Here is a 22,650-nt window from a genome sequence, read left to right on the forward strand (position 1 = left end):
GAGCTGTTTCCTTTGTTTTCCAGTGTGGATGGGAAGCCCCATCCACAATTAAAAACCTTGTGTAATTAAGTGATTAATTTTGGAGATGGTCACCTGCATAAAACTCTTGAGCTCTCTGCAGTCAGAGTGGATGTTCGAGAGGAGGAACGAGAGCGAGCGAGGAGAAAAAGGAGTTTAAAAGTAAAACTATTAAAATACAGGAACAGTGAAGGTGATTGTCCAGCCTGACCTATATGGTTTTTGTGTTTGAGTTTATTTTATTTAAAACCTTTATTTTGCTCTGTGAGCAAGTGTTTTGGTTTGGATAGTTTACTTATTTTTGTTATTTGAAAATAAACGGCGCAAGAGGCATTGCACTGCAATACTTGCCTGTTTGTTTTCCTTCCTGCTTCTGGCCTGACATCACCACAAAGCCATCCCTGTCACAGTATCCCTAAAAGTAGCAAACTACAGGCATACAAGCATACAATCCTTTTAATCTGTATTGGATTAGAAAATACATGTACTAACTTCAGTTATAAAGCAATCATTTGGCTGTTTTCACATAATCTATGTTTTTTTTTAAAAGTTTCCTTTTAGTGTACCAAATATATTAAGTTAAGAAAAACAATACAGCTACAGTACGTGAAAGTGAAATTCAAGCCTAGAAAACAATGATCACACATAGGCAGTGCTGCATTACTTAAAGATCTAACCCTATATTTCTTTTAAATGTATCTTTTAAAGTAACATTTGTTTCATTTTTGCAGCGTGTATTTATACTTAATAGTATTTTTCACCATGTCAGTTTTCCGGCAATTGTTTTGCTTAGCAATTATTAATATTACCAATACAAATTTTTTATTCAATTGGCACGGTTATTTGAATCAGTGGTATCAATGGATCAAAAACATTTTTAAACCTCTTTCTTGTAAGTCTCTGATCTTTTTTTTTGTAGATTATCACTTTTGTTTTTACTTGATTCACTGAAAAGATTCACTCATAGTGCAACTGTTATTAAAAACTCCTCCTGTTCCTAATACCTGCTACACAGTATACATCATGGTTAGAAAAAGCGTTGATTATTATATAAAGTATGTTACCCATCTGACTGAAATAGCTATATCAACAGAGTGTGTAATTCATAGCTGCCTAGCTTGTTACCTTTCAAACTGTTCTATTGCAAATGAAAATATGCATTTGCACTAGCTTTGAAATAGGACCCATGGAATTTGCAGATATTATTTTTAACTTCTATATGTGTTTACTTGTCTAATAAAACTATAAACCAACGAGAAGCAGCTTTTTTTTTTTTTTTGCTAATATGTTTTAATGAGCAACCTGGTGGGGGAATTAAACAGTCATATTAGTTATCTCATTTTAAAACTTGGGTTAAAATAGCAAGTTAGTACAGGTTTGAAATAAAACATTTATTTTAAGTAATGTATTATTATTCTTGTTAAGACTGTCTTTGTATATCACTTTCTGTTTCAGTCAGCACATCCTGGTGAAAACTCTGAAGTTTAAAGCACCCCTGTTGGCTCAAAGCAGCGTTTTAGTGAGTGAAGTGGAACCGTTAACCTCTCTTAAAGAGGTTTGTGAGCTATTTTAACTTTGCTTTAAAAAGTCACCAGGGTGTGATGACTGAAATGGAAAATTATATATAATGTCAAGATAACTGTGATATTTTAGATCTGTACCCAGACATTAAAAACAAATAGAAACTCATTTGAGGTTTAAAATAGTGTTGTACTCTCATGTTGGTTTCTTTGTAAAGTCTGTCACTTTGTTTCCCACCATGTTGACTGTGTAGACCAACACTCAAAACAACCACAAAATTGGTTGTTTGAACCTATGCTGCATGTTTTTATTGTTGAGAGGTTTTGAGAGGTTATTGTCTCTGCGGAACACCTTCAGTTGTAAACATATATATATATATATATATATATATATATATATATATATATATATATAGATTATAATATTATATATATATATATATATATATATATATATATATATTGATAGTATATTCTTATAGATTTAAAGTGTAATTGTGTTTTTAATACGGAAGTGTAATTGTTGGGGGATTTTTAGCAGAACTAAGGTGTCTAAACATGCTTATAAGCACCAATTTAAGGGCTGTCTAGATGTGTTTTTTATTTATTTATTTTTTTAATAGAAAGATGTTTCTTAAATATAGCTGATTTAACAAGGGAAATATAAGTGTTCTTCAAAGTGTTCACTATAGATGGTTGATTATACACATGTGTTCTTCAGAGGAGTGCCAGACAAGTGTTCCAAAAACTACTACTGCGTCTATTTTAATGACAACAGAACGGCCGATCTAAATACTGCCACACATTAATGCTATATTATTCTTCCTTGTCTTTGCCTTAAGTGGTATTTTTTGTATCACTTTCTCAACATCACAAAATACAATAAAAAAATATACCTAGATATTTCAGCATTAGAGATGGTTAGGGCATTGGCTGTTAAGATTTGGATAATTAAAATTTAGATAATTAAATTTAGATAATTAAAATACATGTGTAAAATGATAAGATTGGTTTCCAGTCTTTGTCAAAGCAGTGTACACAGTACAGAATATGTACCTATCAGTAGGATGTGGCTAATGTTGCAAACCGCCTACTTATTTTCAGTTCTTTGGCACGTTCTCTTACAGATCAGGCTGATCACGATTACAATATAATCGTAAATCTCGAAAAACTACTCACTTCTAAATCTTTTTCTAAATCTTTTTCTAAATCTTAGTATTTTTTCGAGATTTACGATTATACTGTAAATACAGTATAATCGTAAATCTCGAAAAACTACTCACTTCTAAATCTTTTGTAGTCATTTTTGTATTACTTTAGCATAAATACATGTTAATTTGGATTCATATGTTGTTTTTTTCTGACTTTATGTGAACGAAAAGACACACATTTGCCCGTTTTCCCATTGGAAATAGTGATATTTTGAAATATCACTGTCCTGGTCACAAAAGCAAAGTTTGTGGGGAATAATAGCCATTTTCTATACTTTTGAGGCATAAGCAATTAGGAAATAACGCTTACTACCCAGGAACAAAAATTGTGTTACATAGTGTAGTCAGTGTCATCCAACTTATTTTAGCTCTCATGCCCTGAATAAAACAAACTGGTAAATAAACTGCGTGTTTATACTTAAACCACAGGAGGGCGTTTGTCCTACAGATGCACTTTCCATGCTATGGTAGTTTTAAATAAAAAAAAAATAATATGGTACATAACACAGAATCTTGTGTCAAAGACCTACCTGGTGAATGCAAGCGAACTGTACTGTCTATAAGCTATGCGTTTTAGAGTGGACAGAGGTTAACATAAATCTGTTAATGAAAACGTACTGTAATTAGGTATGATATTAATCTGTTTTTGTAAATTATCCGCACATACACTCTTTCTGCAATACAGAACAGGGGTTGCTATACGCACTAGGAATTCGGCTTCAGTAAGTAGATCAAATGCACATTCACGTTATTTATGTTTATCAAGTTTACATCAGTCATAAGTTATCGAGTTCAAGTTTGTCAAAGTCGACGTACGAAAACGTAGATTCGGAGGTCATATCTCCCTTTGAATAATTAGTCTTAAACTTCCGTGTCTAACAACCTCACTATGGTAACCATCACTAATGATTTCCTCGCGATATGTGGGCTGGCCGGTAACCAAATACAAAACGGGAGTTCAGTTCAAAGTGAACCGCGTTGGTTTGAATGGTTGAAGAATATTATTTGAACAAAACACAGGTAGGTAAAAGGGAAATACGTTCAATTATCTTTATCTAGAGTTAGAAGCAAGAGTTACTGTTTCAGAACCCCCTTTCGACTGGGCTGGAAATTGACAGCATGACAACACTGGTGTTTTTTGTTTGCATTTATTTACTGACACTGTCTCTCTAGTCTAAACTAGGCCTTGCGCAGGACTGGGTTGTCGGGAGCTTTATGGGAATATTTTAAATGCTGTCTAATCCGTTTTAAATGTGTTCATGCTGGATCTGATGTTAGTAAACCATTGGTGTGAACGTTTTAATTTTTAAAAGTAGAGTGTCCCTGTAAAAAAAAGAAAAAACAAAACGCCTGCAGCTGCAGTGTAAAACTGTTATGTGTATTTGTGTTCGTTTTGCAAAATGCATCAATATGGGTTTAAATTATATGTAAATTTTTCACATAAAGAAGCAGTAAGCATAGCGGTACATTTTATTTGAATCGCATAAACTTTAAGTAAACTGGTGATAATACGCCCAAACGTAACTGTTTATTGACTTTAGTGACTGGAATATCAGAAATCGCAGTGAACAAACATCCAACGTTTACCTGCTGTTATAGTGTCCGTGTCATGTAAGTGTTAACTTAAAAAAAAAAAAAAAAAAAAAGACAATTAAGAACTGAGACAAAGTTTGTTCTTCAGAGTGGTTCCCACCCCCCATGCTGGTGAAGATAATTTAGCCACAATGCTGTGGAACACCCACCAGCTGCTCATAAGAAACAAAAGTGGGGGTCAGGTTTATTCTTACCTGCACCACAGAAAGTACAGTTATTTTCATATGGATGGTGAAAGTAAAAAAATAATAATAATAATTAAATGGTAAAACAATAATACTCCCATAATTTTCAGGGATATGGAGTTTTCACTGACGCAAAAGTACACAATTTGCCTTGCAGTGCTTACCTATCCAGAAATCACAAGAGGTCCTCATCCTACCTGTTGACAAATAGTCATTATTCAAGCAAGTACCCTATTTGTTAATACTTAAACCTTTACTATGGTTTGACTAATAATAATTTGAAGAAAATTATACTAGGGAGTAGAAAGAATTGTAGGTGTATCAAAGTGAAAGCACACAAACTGCTAATTAATCACACTAAAATCAATAAACCCTCCTCCCGATCCCACACATAAAACAGTGAATAAATAAAGTTGAGCATTATTGTGTATAGTTTTTCATGATGGTAGTACTGTTAAATTCCACACAAATGCATATGGATGCCTTTTTTCTAACATCACATGTATTTTTTTTAAATATCTAACATATAATATACTCTATGTACTATATACAGAAAAAAATTGATCATCTGAAAACTGAGAATTCTTTAAAATTGGTAAAATTTAAGCTTTTTCTAATTGTATCTTTGTTGTTTTATCTGTTCAACAGGGCAAAATGTATTAAAAAAGCTGAAGTCGTTTGCAGATTGCCAGCGGAATATTGCATCTATATGTTCCTTTCTTTTGAGATCTTCACTTACAGTAAATGAAGTTAGAGATGCCTGCGGCACCTGTTCTTCAACCTGTCCTGAAAATGAAAGTTGATGAACTCTTTCTAAACTGGTTGAGTGAAACAACCACGCAGTTGATGCTCAAGGATTACCTCAAACGGATCAAGAATGGAGAGAGGTTTGAATGTGGTGATGGGGATTTGAAAGACAACAGGCCTTTAGTTTGTAGTGAAAATAAGAACAATTTCAGATCGAAGCAGAAGGTGACTGATAAAGCAGTCACTTCTTTAAGTGCTTCTTCAAGTCCTCCCTCCCCCATTACTACAGCACTACCATCTGGTAACACTGGCAGTCCGAGGGTGGGTCAGAATAGAGCAGTACGACGATCAATAGGTTCTAAACTGGTAAGGATATTCTCTCTCTCTCTCTCTCTCTCTCTCTCTCTCTCTCTCTCTCTCTCTCTCTCTCTCTCTCTCTCTCTCTCTCTCTCTATATATATATATATAATATAATATATATATCTATAATATATATAGATATATATTATATATATATATATATAATATATATTTATTTATATATCAGGGCATTAGTACAGACATGCTTAAAATGGTACTTACAGGTGGTTTTCTTTCAGCTTTAAATTTCAAAAAAATAAAAAAAATAAAGATTAACTGTAGCTAACTTGAACATGGTTTAATTGCCATTAGCACCTTATTTTAATTGTCATTTTGTCCATCTTATGATAAATTAGAAATTTATATTTTTCCAGCACCTCAGTATTTTGTATGTTACTCGCAAGAACAATGTTCCAGTTCTGTATAGAATATATGCTACTAAAACGTAACCATGTTATTTTACCTTTTTGTAACATTAGCGGTTAAAACAAAATGCTTTTCTATTACTCTATTGCAGTATCTTTAGCTATAAACATTAATTTGTCAAAAGTCTTGCTTGATCCTTGTGTTTTAATCAGGATGGGAACAAATAGAAAACTTGTTTATTATGCTATGATATCTTGCTCTTTGTGAATCCGACTTTAGCCACACCAAACAGCCCATAAAAGTAAAACTGTACAGAGGCAGCTGTTTGCCAAAAAACAACTGTTCTGACCTAGTGAGCACAAAGGTCACCCAAACACCAGTAATCACAGAGGCCACATACAATTGAAATTGTTTGTGTCCAAACAGACACATTTTTGAGGGAGATTTTGTATACAGGAGATTTTGTATCCATCGCAGCAAGATACTATGGTATTTTTACAAATCGCACAGCTACTTTTTACTCGATAAACTTGCATTACTTGGAAAACTGTTTTTTCTTGTGTCGCAATTTTACCGACTACATTTATAAACTTGCTTAATACATGGATGGAAAGAGGGCTTATAAGATGGAACATGTTCCAACACCTGACAGCCAAAAATGAAATATTTACTATGAAAGTTGTTTCACCCGTAAGAAACATCCATATGTGTTATAATTGCAGAAACTATTTCTTCCATTTGTGCAATTCTTCTAATTAAGGTCATTTTTCCTACTTTGCTAACATTATTTTTTATGTTGACATCTTTTAAACAACTTCAGTATTCATTAAGTAGAAAAAAAAAGACTTTGCGGTCTTACATAGGATTCAATACACATGGGGGAAAAATAAGAATGTGGCAATATGCAAGTTCATTTCTGCATGGTCAAGCTGAAAAAACTTGGTAGTAAATATTGAATTGTTGGTCAGATTTATTGTGGTCTTTACTCCCAAAGAGCAATTTGTGCCTTCTTTTGTGAAAGGAATATAACATTGGTAATATTGCAAAACTACTAACCGACAACTTAGAAAACATTTCACAAAAAAAAAAAAAAAGTGAAAATAGGAAACAGAAAACAAAATATCCAATCCAGAAATCCACATCAATATGTCTCAACTATACGGTTTCTCACTTGTTACCAGTATCACTAGCAACAGTGTTGTGTTGATTTCTCTTTAAAAATCTTTTTTTTTATATAATGGAATAGCTACTTGACCTTAAGTCTATACACTGATATGAGAAATTGCATTTAACTTTTACATTACCAATTCATTTGTTTCTTTCATTATGGTTTAAGACTTACAGTACTGTATATGCACCACTGTTTCAGATTGGGTATTGTGTGTGCCTGGTTTGAATTTTCAGATATCGGTGGGTGTGAAGACATTAGTGCTGAATTCTCTCCACAGTATGTACATTTATGTTGTGTACATTTGTTTGTGCTTCTTGTGTACTAGCATCCTCAGAGTTCTGAGGGCAGTGCTGTTTTGCTGGTAACCCTCCTGAAAATACCTTGTGAAGGTTTCAAGTACAACTCCCTTTGAGAGGAGCTTGAATGAGTTTGCAAACACACTGCTGCTGCACTTACAACTGCTGATCTCTCGTAAACCAGTTCAACTGGAAAGTTAATATTTTCAGTGTTCAGCTCCTTGGGCAAGATCTAACAATAAAACAAAAAACAAACTACTGCAAATTTGAGCCAATGGGTGTGTTTGGTCACAGGTTAGGGTGGACCCAGTTAGGTCGATCGTGAAATCAGGAACATAACTTAATTTTTTTTATTTAAGTCCTTCAATCAAACTCCAATGCGTCCACGTCGCTGGTATTTCTGCCTGTAAAAAAACGACGACATAAAATGGCATCAGTTTTGACTAATTCAGCGAGGTGGTTGGATCGTTATTTAAAACTGTTTAAGGAAAATATGACATTGCCTTATGTAATAATTTGAAATGTGATGACAGTGACAGGAGATGACAGCTGTGTCTGCAAACACTCAGTGGCCTTATATTTACATTCTGAAAATCAATAGTTTGTCGAGGAGGCTTTGCTAGACAGACAGCTAAAATGTTTTTGCTATTCAGTTTTGTCTCAATATATTCTACTGGAGGTGGATCAGCTTTTTGATTTGCTGACACAGCCAAACATATTTTCCTAACTTTTGAAGCAAATATTTGGCTTTTAATAAGTTCACATAGGCCTACTTTATTAGCACTTGAGAAAGTGTAATATACAACAGCTTATTATCCAGTACATTTCATTAATTACAAAATCTATAATATCACTTTTTTTAAAAAAGGAGGGATTTTCTTTTTTTAATTATAAACATGTACTGTATGCAAACATATATAATACAGAAATATTTGAGATTTGTGATGTTGTCCTTACAGCTAGTTTCATAAACGGCTTTACTTTTCACTTGTATTTCATCCAATCAGGCCATGTCTTTAATCGACAAAGACATTGCACTAGAGGAATTAAATCAGGATTTATATTTTTAAATACTTTCAACGCCATCATGCATTTAGCCTACATAGCTTGTGCACATTTAATGTACTTATTCCGAACAAGCAGAATGTAACAAATTAAGCACTTTAAGTATAAGTTTAACATACATCCAGTCTTTCTCAAATACTAATTTTTCATATGATTTTCCCAAACCAAACTGAAAGAAAGATGTGCATGAAATTACAAATCGAACGATAGACAAAAGATAAAACTGAACCGAGACTAAATTTGTACAATGAAAAGGCATCAACAGTCTCAGCAAGTCGGTGGCATTTTCAGGGGGCTAATTGCACACTTTGATGCTTGTAGATGGTTCGTATTAACATCCCTTCATTTTAATATGGTAACATAAATCAAAAGTTATGACAAGACTTAGTATTGGTGTTCAGATGTCTAGAGCTGTTTTCCTTAAGTTTGTTGATGAAAGGCGCTGGTGCTGTTACTAGCAGGTATATGCAAACACTGCAGTCTGTGTACTCTAGCCTAAACCTTCTGTTAAAGAGTGCATCCTAAGAAGATGATGCTGGGAGTTTTTTAATGCTAAACCTGAACCATTGTGAAACTGCAAAATGAAAGGGATGCTGCGGACAAATATCTGGAAGAGGCTTTAAATGAGTTATTGTGAGCATGGCAGTTCCTTTTTATTAGGATAGCTTAATTTATTGTGCATATATTGAAATTTGTTTTGTTTTTCTGATTACTTTGTTGCTGAATTAATTCATCATATTGATTGAATTCAAGTCAAGGGACATAGTCATAACTCATATATATTACAGTCAGGCTATAATAAACCAGCATACTAAATGACAACTTTGCATATTTTTGGGGGGGAGTGGGCTCAAGTTTTAGCATTACTTTTTTGATGACATTTTAAATTACAAATATTTCATTATCAGCAACTATTTTAAAATCCTGCCACACGTCTTGGTCACTTTGAAGACAACATTAATTTTGAAAACCAGGGTGGGTCAAATCACTTTTATGATAGCCAATATGTTTAAATTGGGACTATATTCTGTGCATTAAATGCCAGGGAACTGTTTACTGTGTGCATACAATGTAAGTGAAGAAAAAAATGTCAGGAAATAGAACTATATTAATCAAAATGGAGATTCATTTTAAACCATATACTGTTAGTGAATGCTACCCTCTGTGGCTCTGCATGACCTCTTGTTTTACATGCCAGTATAATTCAGGAATACCAGTAGTTTTTTCAGTAAGGATTAGTATGACGTGTACCTTGGTTCCGAAGTATGTATAGCTTAACTTAGATTTCCACAATACTGTAGGGGTGCAAAATGAAATACACAAAGGGACTGGTAATGTTTTAGTGCTCACAGATTCTTTGGCTAGTTTGCATCATTACTGCACACGTGCAAAAATTTCTGAATTTAAAGTCTCAAACACTACTTTCCAGCAGATTGAACTTTAAAATGAATTTAAAATTGATTTTTCTGAAGCCTTTATCAGCTGCAGTGAAATACTTTTGCCTTTTTGTGCTGTTTAGAAAAGTTTGATTTTTTTTTTTTTTTTTTTTTTTCAACTCATAAATTTGATGTACTTCTTCTTGGTAAATATGTAAAGATTTTTATTGGTTGTATAAACCCCTTTTATAGAACCAGTAACAGTTTTACACATGTCAACACTTTATTATAATAATAATAATAATAATAATAATAATAATAATAATAATACAAAAAAAATAGTAGAGAGAAAAAATGGTCAGAATCACTAAGTGGCTACTATGTGATCTCTCTCTCTCTCTCTCTCTCTCTCTCTCTCTCTCTCGTATGTGTCTTTACTTAAAATGTACAGTAAGAAATGTTTAACAGTAATTTGAACCATTGTCAAATTAAAATAGCAATCAGTGATCACTTACCGACAACGTCCACTTTGTCTTGAAAAATATTTTAATCTCAATGGGACCTTACTGGTTGAACAAAAAAAAAATGAATTCAAACAGTTAGCTAGGTAGGAAATTAGATCAAACGAGTTTTGGGTACTTTTTCAGTGGACGGTTACATTTTGCAGTGATTGAATACCATATTGTATATTTAAGTAGATTAATGTTGAAATCCACCACTCTAGGATTTTTTTTTTTTTTAATGAATAAATAGGGACTATAAATTGCAGTGCCACATAGGCCTACATGTTTTAAATACTTTTTAGGCTACTGTACATACTACATTCCAACTGGTTGATGTACTATTCACCGTGTAACAAATTTCTTTTTTTTTTTTTTTTTTTTTTTTTTTGTTCCTGGGCAGTAAGTGTTATTTCCTAATTGTTTATGCCCCAAAAGTATAGAAAATGGCTATTATTCCCCACAAACTTTGCTTTTGTGACCAGGACAGTGATATTTAAAAATATCACTATTTCCAATGGGAAAACGGGCAAATGTGTGTCTTTTCGTTCACATAATGTCAGAAAAAAACAACATATGAATCCAAATTAACATATATTTATACTAAAGTAATACAAAAATGACTACAAAAGATTTAGAAGTGAATAGTTTTTTGAGATTTACGATTATACTGTATTTACAGTATAATTGTAAATCTTGAAAAAATACTAAGATTTAGAAAAAGATTTAGAAAAAGATTTAGAAGTGAGTAGTTTTTCGAGATTTACGATTATATTGTAATCGTGATCAGCCTGATCTGTAAGAGAACGTGCCAAAGAACTGAAAATAAGTAGGCGGTTTGCAACATTAGCCACATCCTACTGATAGGTACATATTCTGTACTGTATACAATGTAGATGAGTGTTTTGTTTTTTTTTATATATACTGGTATTGCTTTGTCAATCCAATGTGCTGTGTTCAGAGTTTTTCCTTGGGTGCAGGTCGAAATGGTGTGTTTGCTTGCAAAGTTCCAGAAACACATTCAATACAAAATTGTCAGTCTATAACGCTTGCTATTCTATGATAAGCTGAAGGTGCACAAAGTGATATGCAACAAATCCGTGATTAAGTTTAACACTTTGGTCCTTGTTTTGAAGTGCAAAGGAAAAGGCAAACTTTCTAGAAGAATACGATCATTTTAACTTTGATAAAACTACAAAGTTATTTATAACAGTTGTTTCCCTTTCAAATATGAAATATAACCATTTTGATTGTCCAACAAACTGCAAACTTGGTAGTTCTCGTCCCAGTAACAATGGGATACAAATATGTGTGGTGATGTTTTATGAAACAAGGCAAGTTATACGTTGTCAGTTGACAAACAATTTACTTGACTAACTCCAAACCCGACAAGCATTTTCCCTGATACTGTATCAACACAACTGGCTTTTAAAAAATTGTGTTGACCAGAAACAAAAATGGCCATTTGACTCATTTTTTTAGAAACCTTTCGAAATCATCTTCTTGGGAACTGGTGAAGCGATTGATCTGACACTTGGCATATATAATCAGCATCCAAACCTGCATCAAATTTGCAAAGCAGAAGTTTCTGTGATAAATGCTAGTGTCTAAATGGCTGCCACAAACTTTAACGAAACGTGCCCTTCACAGCAAACTGCTGCTATTTGAACACCGTTTGACCAACAAACTCCAAACTTGGTAGTTATTGTCCCAGTTATGTTTTATAAAACAAGATGGCCGCCAGGTGTACGTTTACGTCTGAAATTTAAAACTGCCTCAGTTGACAAATGGGTTACCTGACTAACTTGAAACTTCACAAGCATCATCCTTGACACTGTAGCAATACAGGGAACCAGGGTTATGGTAATAATCTAACGTTCCCTTTCAATTAGATTGACAACCATTACTGAGGCTCCAGATTACCGAGAGTACAGCCCCATGGCGATAGCAACAGAGCCCACATGACGCCTAAGGGCATGCCGCCTGCAAAACTCTAGAGACCAGAGAGGGTCTCGTTCGGTTTGTTACATCAAGGCGGTAAAAACGCACAAATGTCTGACTACCTGTCCATGTAGCAGCATTGCATAACTCATCTAAGGAGGCACCATGAAGGAAAGCCCACAAAGTTGCCTGGCCCCTGGTAGAATGGGCCATAATGTCCCCCGGTAACAGGGAGCCAAGCGTATCACATCTGTTGCCCAGTGCACTAGACGTTGCTTCGATAGGGCCTGACCTCTAGAGCGGGACCCATAGCAGACAAACAGCTGGTTGGTCTGTCTCCAGGATGCCGTTCTATCCAAATAACAGTGCAGAGCAAACTGGGCATAGCGTGTGTTGTCAACGGTCCTCCTATAACTTGTGCGGGGAGGTCTGAAAGTTTCCAAAACCACTGATTGGTTAATATGGAATGAGGATACCACCTTTGACAAAAAGGATGGATTTGTTAATGTTACCCACGAGTCACTTCCAGTGAAAGCCATACATGTGTCATCGATGGACAGCGCAAGAAGCTCACTTACTGGTCTGGTAGATGTAATGGCTATTAAAAATGCCACTTTTAATGAAACAGGGCGTAGTTCTGCTGACGCCATGGGCTCAAATGGGAGACCCATAAGGGCCCTCAGTACCAGTTCTAGATCCCACTTGGGGACCATACTTTTCATGGGAGGACAAAGCCTCAAGCCCCTTTAAGAAATTACATTGCCAGGAAATGTGCCCCAGGGGACACAGAGTCCTGCCAGGTATACCTTCAAAGTGGACGCTGATTTTCCTGCGTCAGACAGGTGTTATAAGAAGGTTAATATCGTCCAATCGGGCAAGTCACTGGATCGTGACCTTCGGCAAGGCACCAGTCTTGGAAAACTTTCCATTTGTATGAGTACTGGGCTGTAGTGCTTGGCGCCCTAGCAGACTGTAGTGTTTCTACTACTGCATCTGGCAAACCTTGTCTGAATAGACAGCTCCATTCAATGGCCAGACCCAGACTTGGAGCTGGGCTGGGTTCGGGTACCATAATAGCCCCCCCCCCAAACCAGGGGCATCTCGACCATCTGGGTACAAGCAGCAGAAGCTGTGCATTCTTCACCCTGATCCTGTCTAGTGTCAGGAGTATTAATGGTAGCGGAGGGAACACATACAAGAGCCCCTGTGGCCAGGAGTGAGCTAGCGCATCTACTCCCAGGTGACCCCTGTCTCTCTCCATGGAGAACCATAGGGGGCAATGAGTGGACTCTGCTGTGGCAAAGAGGTTGACTCGTGCCGGCTGAAACCTCTCCCAAATCTGCTCCACCACTTGAGGGTGCAGCCTCCACTCCAAGCTGTCTGGACCTCTTCTGGACAGGAGGTCTGCTGCCTTGTTGTCCACACTGGGGAGGTGAACTGCCCTGGTGGAACGCAAGTTTCTGTGCGTCCAGCACAGGAGTCTGTGTGTTGCGTGGTGAAGACCCGGTGAGCGCAACCCGCCTTGGTGATTTATGTAGGCTACCACTGTGGTGTTGTCCATCTGGACCAGCACATGTTTGTGCGCTAATTGCTGGCGAAAACGTAATAACGTAAGGCTCACTGCTTGCAGCTCGTGCACATTTATGTGCGCTTGCTGCCAATGTCCCTTCCACTCACCTCTTATTCCTCTCCCGTTCCAGACCGCTCCCCAGCCCAGACTGGAGGCATCTGTAGTGATCAATTCTCTTCTATGAGGGAGATCCGAGGCGCAGATTGCCGGGACGGAGCCACCACTCCAGTGTTTTCCGGCATTGTCTGGACACTCACACCAGCCGGTACCGATCTCGGACTGGGTGCACCTTGAGCGTATTCACCCAGGCTTGAAGCGGGCGCATTCTCAGAAGCCCTAGTGGAAGGATTCTCGAGGCGGCTGCCATCAGCCCCAACAATCTTTGATATAGTTTGACCTGTAGGAGAGCGTCCTCTCTGAATAGAGAGAGTGTGGTCTCCAATGACCGAATCCTGTCTTCCAACAGTGAGGCAAGCATGCTCACAGAGTTCAGTTTGATCCCCAGGAGCACTGTGGACTGAGACGGTACGAAGTTGCTCTTCTGTTGATGTATGGAGAGCCCCAACTTCGCCACATGATCTATGACCTGTTTTGTGCGCGCCTCTGCACGTGCTTTTGGCTGCGTGCAAATCAACCAATCGTCCAGATAGTTTAGGATCCGAATACCCTGCAGCCTGAGTGGAGCTCCATGCACTTTGAAAATGTGCGGGGCGCCAGCGAAAGGCCAAATGGCAGCGCTCAGAATTTGTACACGTTGCCTTGAAAGGCGAAGCACAAATATTTTCTGTGCGCGGGACGGATCGGTATGTGAAAATAGGCGTCTTGCAGGTTGATCGATGTGAATCAGTCGCCCGGTTGGAAGGACTGGGGGATACGCTGTGCTGTCAACATGTTGAACTTCCTCTATTTGAGGAACAAGTTGAGGACCATGAGGTCCATAATTGGTCTGAAACCGTCATTCCTTTTGGGCACCAGGAAGTACCTGGAGTAAAAGCCGCTAAAGGCATCACTTGGACTTACCAAGCGTACAGTGTTCTTCCTTCAAAGATTGGCGATCTCCTGTTGAAGGAGTATCGCCCTCGCTGGTTCGACGGTGGTGGGTGGTGGACCTATGTGCAATTGTAAAGCATATCCGTGTCTCGTTGATAGCACCACCCAGTGGTGCTGGGCTATAGACAGCCTGAAAGCTATTTCCAGGTGCCAAGTCGATCTGAGACGGAAACGGCGCCGAGAAAAGCGCTGTCGATGCAGAGACAGTCGGCGCCGAGTGGACCTGTTCCAAGGTCAGTGCCGAGCTGTCAGTCTGTTGTTAAGGGTGCATTTCGGTGAAATTTGCGGCAACCAGTTTACTGTTGAATTGTATCACAGCAGCTTCTGCTTTGCAAGTAGGTTTAGATACTGATATCTGCCAAGTGTCAGATCAATCACTTAAACTGGTGTTAAACCAAAATCACCATGTGACGCATTTCTTTTCAAACCTCCCGAAATGTTCTTCTTTGGCACCGTTGAAGTCCATTGTATTGCTACAGTGTCAAGGGTGATGCTTGTGAAGTTTCGAGTTAGTCAAGTAAACAGTTTGTCAAATGAGGAAGTTTTAAATTTCGGACGTAAACGTACACATGGTGGCCATCTTGTTTTATAAAACATAACCATTTTGACATATTTGTATTCCATTGTTACTGGGACAATAACTACCAAGTTTGGAGTTTGTTGGTCAAACGATGTTCAAATAGCAGTCGTTTGCTGTTAAGGGCGCGTTTCGTTAAAGTTTGTGACAGCCATTTTGACATTAAAATTTATCGCAGAAACTTCTGCTTTGCAAACTTGATGCGGGTTTGAATGCTGATGATATATGCCAAGCGTCAGATCATTCGCTTCACCGGTTCCCAAGAAGAAGATTTCGAAAGGTTTCTAAAAAAATGAGTCAAATGGCCATTTTTGTTTCTGGTCAACACAATTTTTTAAAAGTCAGTTGTGTTGATACAGTATCAGGAAAGTTGCTTGTGGGGTTTGGAGTTAGTCAAGTACATCGTTTGTCAACTGACGCAGGTTTAAATTTCAAACGTAAAAGTATTACTGGCGGCCATCTTGTTTTATAAAACATAACCATTTTGACTTGTATTCCATTGTTACTGGGACGATAACTACTATGTTTGGAGTTTGTTGGACAAACGGTTTTCAAACAGCAGCAATTTGTTAGGGGTGCATTTCGATAAGATTTGTGGCAGCCATTTTGATATTAAAATTTATCACAGCAACTTCTGCTTAGCAAACTTGATGCGGGTTTGGATGCTAATGATATATGCCAAGTTTTAGATCAATCGCTTCACCGGTTCCCAAAAAAGATTTCGAAGGGTTTTATTTAAAAATGCGTCACATCGCCAATTGCAAGGACGCAGTAGCAAAATTTTTTCAGCATCTGGCAGCCAATGTATCCTGCTTGTTACCTGCCAAGTCAGACCCTGATCAGTCACACAGCTTCAAAGCAACAGTAGTTTAAAGTTTTGGGAAGAAAAAAACAAAACAAAACTTTAACAATAGGCTTCCCAGCCTTTGGCTGGGAAGCCTAATAAATACTTTGTTTATCTAATGGTAAAAATAATTGGGAAATGGTCAGTCTTATTGCTTAACACAAACATGTACCACAGGTTATTATTTAAGAGCAGAGCTGGGTTGTTTATTTTTTCAACCGGATAAATAAAATATGTATAGAAAAACAAAGTATTAATACTAAAATGTGTTATTGGATTTAAAGCTACACGTTAGTTACAACAAGTAAGCTTCCAATGATTTTTACACATGTGGAGTTTGTAAAAAAAAAAAAAAAAAAAATAATAATAATAATAATAATTTCTTCACTTACCTAAGAAAATTAGAATACTGTTATAACTTGTTTAAACAAAACTACATTGATAATAAGTAGGCTATCCTGCTGCAGTCACGGGTCTGTGCTAATTTTAATTGAGACATTGGTCGTGTTCTTGTAGCGCAGATTTCCGCAGTTCTGCGCAGTGAGGCACAGAATCGCGGAGATGCGCTGTAGACGTCACTCAACTCTACCCACAGAAATCTGTGCAGATTTTGCATAGCCCAGCGTTTGAAATGTTACTGCGGGAGGCTGGCTGCGGCTGTGAAACAAAGGGACGATGCAAAGATCACGAGTCATCTGCTAATCGTAATGCAAATAACCACTAAAACTACTGCTGCCACCTTGTAGCAGAGGCAAATTACATTGTATCATTATACAATGAAGTCGTGAACAGCCTTGCCAACGCTATATTAAATAAATAAATAATATAAACAACATAATGTACTAAATCCGTGGTAAGTGATGTATTATTTTACAATAGTTAATCTTAATCAATTACATTAAACTGACTGTTGATAATTCAGACAAATGTAAATATAGCACATTGAAAATGTGTTCTGTGCTGCAAGGTTTGGAGAAGGCGTTTCTCTAAGAGCTGCATGTGACGTCAGAAAGACAGCAGCCAAGAGCAGCCGTCGCAGCAAGCTCTGGGTAACAACACAGCAATTGAAACATGTATTCTGTGTCATTGACCATTTACATATATATAGTGTACCCTTTTATTTCTTTAAGAGTGTAAAATTGAATTTTGTATTGCCATTTTTTCTTAACAAATCTTAACAAATCTGACAGCTAAAATATGCAGCTGAAAGTTCCACAGTGCATGCAGTGCACTCTATTACAGCTAATCACAAGTAGTAATCACAATTAATACTAAATCAACATTTATAAAATACTAACCGTTATCCTACAAAAAAACACACTATAAAATAAGGCTTTCCAATTAACAAAATGTTTGTGTAATATGTTGTTCTGCTGTAAATGCCTGGAAGCCTTAAAGTTTCCTGTAACTTCTAGTTAATGTCTTGTTTTGGCTTTGACCAAAATTATGAGATGTTTTATATAGTTTATGTAATTGTTAAATTACTGTATTTTGAGGAAAAGTGTTTTTCTCATTGTGTTTTTTCTGTTTTTACAGAGACTAAGCACAGGCCTGTCTGCAACATGGTGCTGCAGCACATGTAGTGAGAGCAGCTACTGGGCTAACAGCAGCACTGTGCAGGACCAAGATACTTGCTTCGGTTGTGGTTGCTTGCAATCTCTCCCACAGTATCTTGATGCCGTTTTGGTGACAGCTTTAGCATCACCATTACGGAGGCTGTTAATTCTAACAAGCAGGCTTCCCTCAGTCTCGTGCGAGTACTAATTGAGTGGTTTTGCCAGTGACTTGTACAGGTGGGCAGATGGAAAATCTCTGGGAACTGTTCTTGCCGCCTGTCCCTTTGGGGCCCCAGGGGGCTACAAGCACAGATTGGCCACAGGAGGACATATTGTCCATCACAACCTCTGAGGGGGCGGGTGAACAGGAACTGGTGTTCCCGTCCTGAGGACATGGAGGCTGACAACGTGTAGCGATCTGCATGGGTGCTCCGGGTGCTCTGTCTCTTTTCTGTCTCTTACTGCCTGTCAGAGATAAAAGAAGGGCAAATGGAAGTGACGTTGGTCTGTGTGGAGTTTTTATAAAATTCAAACTGTAATGATAGGAGTACTGCATGCTCTTTCCTTTGTTTTGGTTTTTAATGGATTAAATACATTTGGAGTAGAATGTTTATAACGTTTAATAACGTTTTTGAAGAGGAGTGTATTCCTTGGTTCCTGGAACTGACTGGGTTGTGCATTGCAGCAGACAGGAGGACTCTGAATAGGAAAGCGATAGAAAACTTTGATTGGATTTGAAAGACGCTGTCTTATTTTTTCTTTATCCTTTCTCCTCCGGGATATTGCCGTTTTCGTTTTATTACGTTGTCTATTCTTTAAAAGAACTGTTGACAGCAGGACACTATTACTGAATAGTTGTAATTGTGGATATTGTTCTTTAACTGTAACTGAATTGGAATATGTGGATGCTATAAGACCAAGGAACGCTGTTAGGAAATACTGTCGGTAGAATATTATTGAATATTATTAATCAGGACGGTGGATTTCTATATTTAGAGCTTTTGTGCCAAAGCACGTTGGAGTAGCGTTGTTACTCTTAATATTATTGAGACTTTTATATGCTTGAAACAATCCATACACTTTATGCTGTGTCGTGTTAGAGTAATAGTACATCATCTTTCCATTTTTGATAGTATAGTAATTGCTTGTTATAATAAAATTACTGCTGCACTTTATCCTTTCCAGTGGCTGCTATATATTTGTCAATTGCTTAATATAATATTGCACTTTATTTTCCACTTTACTAAAAGTAATAATGCATTTTGTCTAACTGATTCTAGGCCTGTTATGATGAAACACTACTACACTTCAAATACTGAAATATTGTTGTACTTTCAATTGCCTAATATTGCACTTATTCTCAACTTTGCTAAAAGTAATATGAATATGTAGGCTATATTAAATGTCATGTTCTAAGTACTGATGCACTTTCCTCCTTGTTAAAGGTCTGATGTATGTGATACGTATTTAGAAATGTGTGAATGTTTAAGCAACAGTAAGTTTGAGTGATTATATTTTTACTGGTGTTGCAATGTATAAATGGGTATTGTAATTGTCATAGGATTATGCTTAAGTCTGTTGATTTAATTTAAAGGTACAGTTATTGCACATTGTATGTTATTACTGTTTAGGAGGGGCAGATATGATTAACTGATTCATTGCTATTGTAATTATTGATGGATATTAAATGATAAATGTTACTTTGCAACAATATCTTCTCCCTTCCTTCCTATTTATTTACTTATACAAGAATAAGTAATGTATGAATACTTATGCAATCAATTATTTTATGTTTTGTATTTGTAATTAATTTAGAACAAATTGTAGATTTAATTTTTCACTTTGACATTATGGACTTTTTTGTGTTGATCAGTGGTAAAAACTCCTAATTAAATCCATTTTGATTCCATGTTGTAACACAATAAAATGTGGAAAAGTTAAAGTGGGGGTGTTGGGGGAGGGGGTGGGTGAATACTTGTGAGAGCCACTGTGCATTTAGGCTGGTTGGTCATTGTCATAATAAATTTATCCTTGGGGCATTATAGGATTTAGTAGTGAGGCTTGTTTGACTGCTAGGTCCTAGCGACGGTTAAATATTTTATTTGTTAAAAAAAAATATGTGTATATATATATTTTTTGGTAAGTGATCATTTACCTGGCATCCCAGATCACAAACCATTGCAAGCACATCCCCTGTAGTTAAGCTGTCCCGTTCAACAGAACTGCTGATGCTGATAAAAAAAAAAAGGTCACTACAATTTTGCAAGAGCCCTGGGCCTGTATTCATAAACAACTTATTTTAAGTTCACTTAAATACTAAGTACCCCACTAAGATAAGTGCCTCGCTTAGTTTTGAATTCATAAACGTTAAGTGCCCCGCTTAACTTAGTGCAGCACTAAGAATTCCACTTTGTCTGTTGCTAGGAAATGCGAGACAAACTAATGTGTTTTTTTTTTTAAACCTGTTAAATGCAATGGAACCCGAAAAGAAAAGGCGAAAACCCAATTTCTCTGAAACGATAAAATAAAATTGAAGAATATAAAAAAAAGAAATTAAATACTGTGTCCTAAACTTTCTAATAAGTAACATCCCGCATGAAGCATGATGCGTGGATGGACATCTGTACGGTTTTAAACAGCCAAAACTACATCATCAATCACAGACCCAGAGAATGCAGCTGTGGTGTCTGGGGAGGTAGCTCTGCTGCAAAAACGGGCTACTCGCATGATAGACCGCCCCCAGTTTGAGGAAGGGTTCTACTCCAGGTACTTCTTAGTGCCTAAGCACGATGGTGGTCTTAAGACATATCCTCGACGTCGGACAGGTCAACTTATATCTGAGCTGAAGGAGGTTCAAAATGTTGACGATGCACAGCTGTTGCAGTCAATCAGGCCAGGCGACTGGTTCACCACGTTGGCCTCAAGGATGCCTATTTCCACATCCCCATAAAACCAGTATACAAGAAGTACCTGCGGTTTGCCTTCAGGGAACAGCATACAAGTTACTTGTCTTGCCATTTGGCCTCTCCTTGGCTCCCTGTGCCTTCTCAAAGTGCATGGAAGCTATTCTGGCCATTATCTGGATGACCGTCTAATTTCCAGCACAGGCAATTATCTGGATGACTGTCTCATCTCCAGCACAGGCAGAGCCCCACATGGAATTTCACCATCAACAGTTGGGCCTTACATTGAATCCTGCGAAGAACCAGCTGCCTTCAGCACCATGCCTTCTCAGTCAGCCTCCTATCTAGGAGTGTGCTTGGACTGTGTGCTCGGACTCAGCGTGCAGGGAACAGTTGCCTGTTTGGAGCTCTTTCAGCTCAACAGAGCGCCCACGTTAGTAACGTTCCAGAAACTTCTGGGCTTGATGGCAGCAGGCCTGGTTCAACAGCAGTGTTTTTCAGCCCGCGTTGAAACGCAACTGCCTGTTGTCAGTGTCTCGTCACTGTCTGAAGGCACACTTGGTGGAAACAACCGGCCCATCTACATCTTGGTTCCCCGCGCCTCAGCGTGGAGGCTTCACCCCTCATTTGGGACTAAGATGACGGTTCTCGTTTCCAGCACAGATAATTATCTTGATGTCATGGTCCCAGGACTCAATCCACTATTCAGAGCCCCTAAAAACAATTTCATTGGTTCTTCCATAATAGAGGCAGACCCTGCTGGCAAAGATTACATTGAACCTGCGAAACTAGTAGGCTGTATGGCAACTGCTCACTCCGCCACTGCTAGTGTGCTTGTCTGAGAAAATTACCTCAGGAGGACCCAAGAGCAATGATGCCACTAGTAGCTCCCACTCAAATTGGCCCTAGACATCAGGAACGTTCGCCCAAGCCTGCATGAACTTGATGGCAAGCAACCTGACTTCGAACAGCAGTGTTTTCACGGGGTACCCTTAAGTTAAAAACAAGGACATCCCCACCCATTGAGCCTGCAGCTCAGATGTGCTGCAACTTGGGAGCAAAGTTGCGGCAGTTCTTACACCTAGGGTCTTTGTCTCCCCGCACCTTCGCAGAGCGCCGGCAACCCTCGGGCGGACCAGTAACTGGGGCGGACAAGCGATCCCAGACGGTCTGCAAGAGGAAATCAAATTCCGACTAATCCCCATCTGGTTTCCCTAATAGGAGCAGAGACCCTGTGGGCCGAGAAATTCCTCGGGGAACTATGCTGATGTGCACACGCGCTACAATGCCTGCTCTCCTGCTGTGTCTGGAGGAGTTTATAAGCGGTGCGAGCCGGGGCCCACATGCCTCTATAGCCCCCTTATTGAGGTTCGTCCTGCTCGTATTCCTGTCTCGTCCATGCCATCGGGGACTTGAATCAAGCACGGTGACGGCAGCCCCCATTTGAAGCATTTCTTGTGGTCGCCCCTAATGGTTGCCCTTGAGCATTCTCAGCTTGTCTAATATTAATCGTGGGGGAGACCCCCTGACGACCGACCAGAACTAAGAGCACAGTCCAACCGCACTGGGGTCAACGTAGACGGCTAGTTGGAGTCATAGAAGTTTCCCATTTTAAACACCATAGCTAACTGCCTTTTTGGGTACAAGACGATCTCAGCATTCTGTGGGAACCAAAGTTTTTTTTTTTTTTTTTTTTTCAGAGAGCGACAGCTTTGCTCACTACAACCCGCCTAAGATGCCACATTTTTAGTCGTCCTGGCCTAAACTGATTTGTGGGCATGAGGCAGACTATGAGGTTTTC

At 38.0% G+C, this 22,650-nt stretch overlaps 1 protein-coding gene across 1 annotated transcript in view; it reads left to right on the top strand.

Annotated features, from left to right (window-relative positions):
- The first annotated feature begins 3,577 nt into the window (after positions 1-3,577).
- LOC121320507 (serine/threonine-protein phosphatase 2A regulatory subunit B'' subunit beta-like) overlaps positions 3,578-22,650 on the top strand; it is a 58,966-nt gene continuing 39,893 nt past the window's right edge. The window contains exons 1-2 of the mRNA XM_041258897.1: positions 3,578-3,769; positions 5,176-5,640. Coding sequence (XP_041114831.1) covers positions 5,272-5,640 — 369 coding nt within the window. The 5' untranslated portion in view covers positions 3,578-3,769; positions 5,176-5,271. The remainder of the gene's footprint in view (positions 3,770-5,175; positions 5,641-22,650) is intronic.

This window comes from Polyodon spathula, chromosome 9 (genome assembly GCF_017654505.1).
Source record: "Polyodon spathula isolate WHYD16114869_AA chromosome 9, ASM1765450v1, whole genome shotgun sequence".
Taxonomy (NCBI): Eukaryota; Metazoa; Chordata; class Actinopteri; order Acipenseriformes; family Polyodontidae; genus Polyodon; species Polyodon spathula.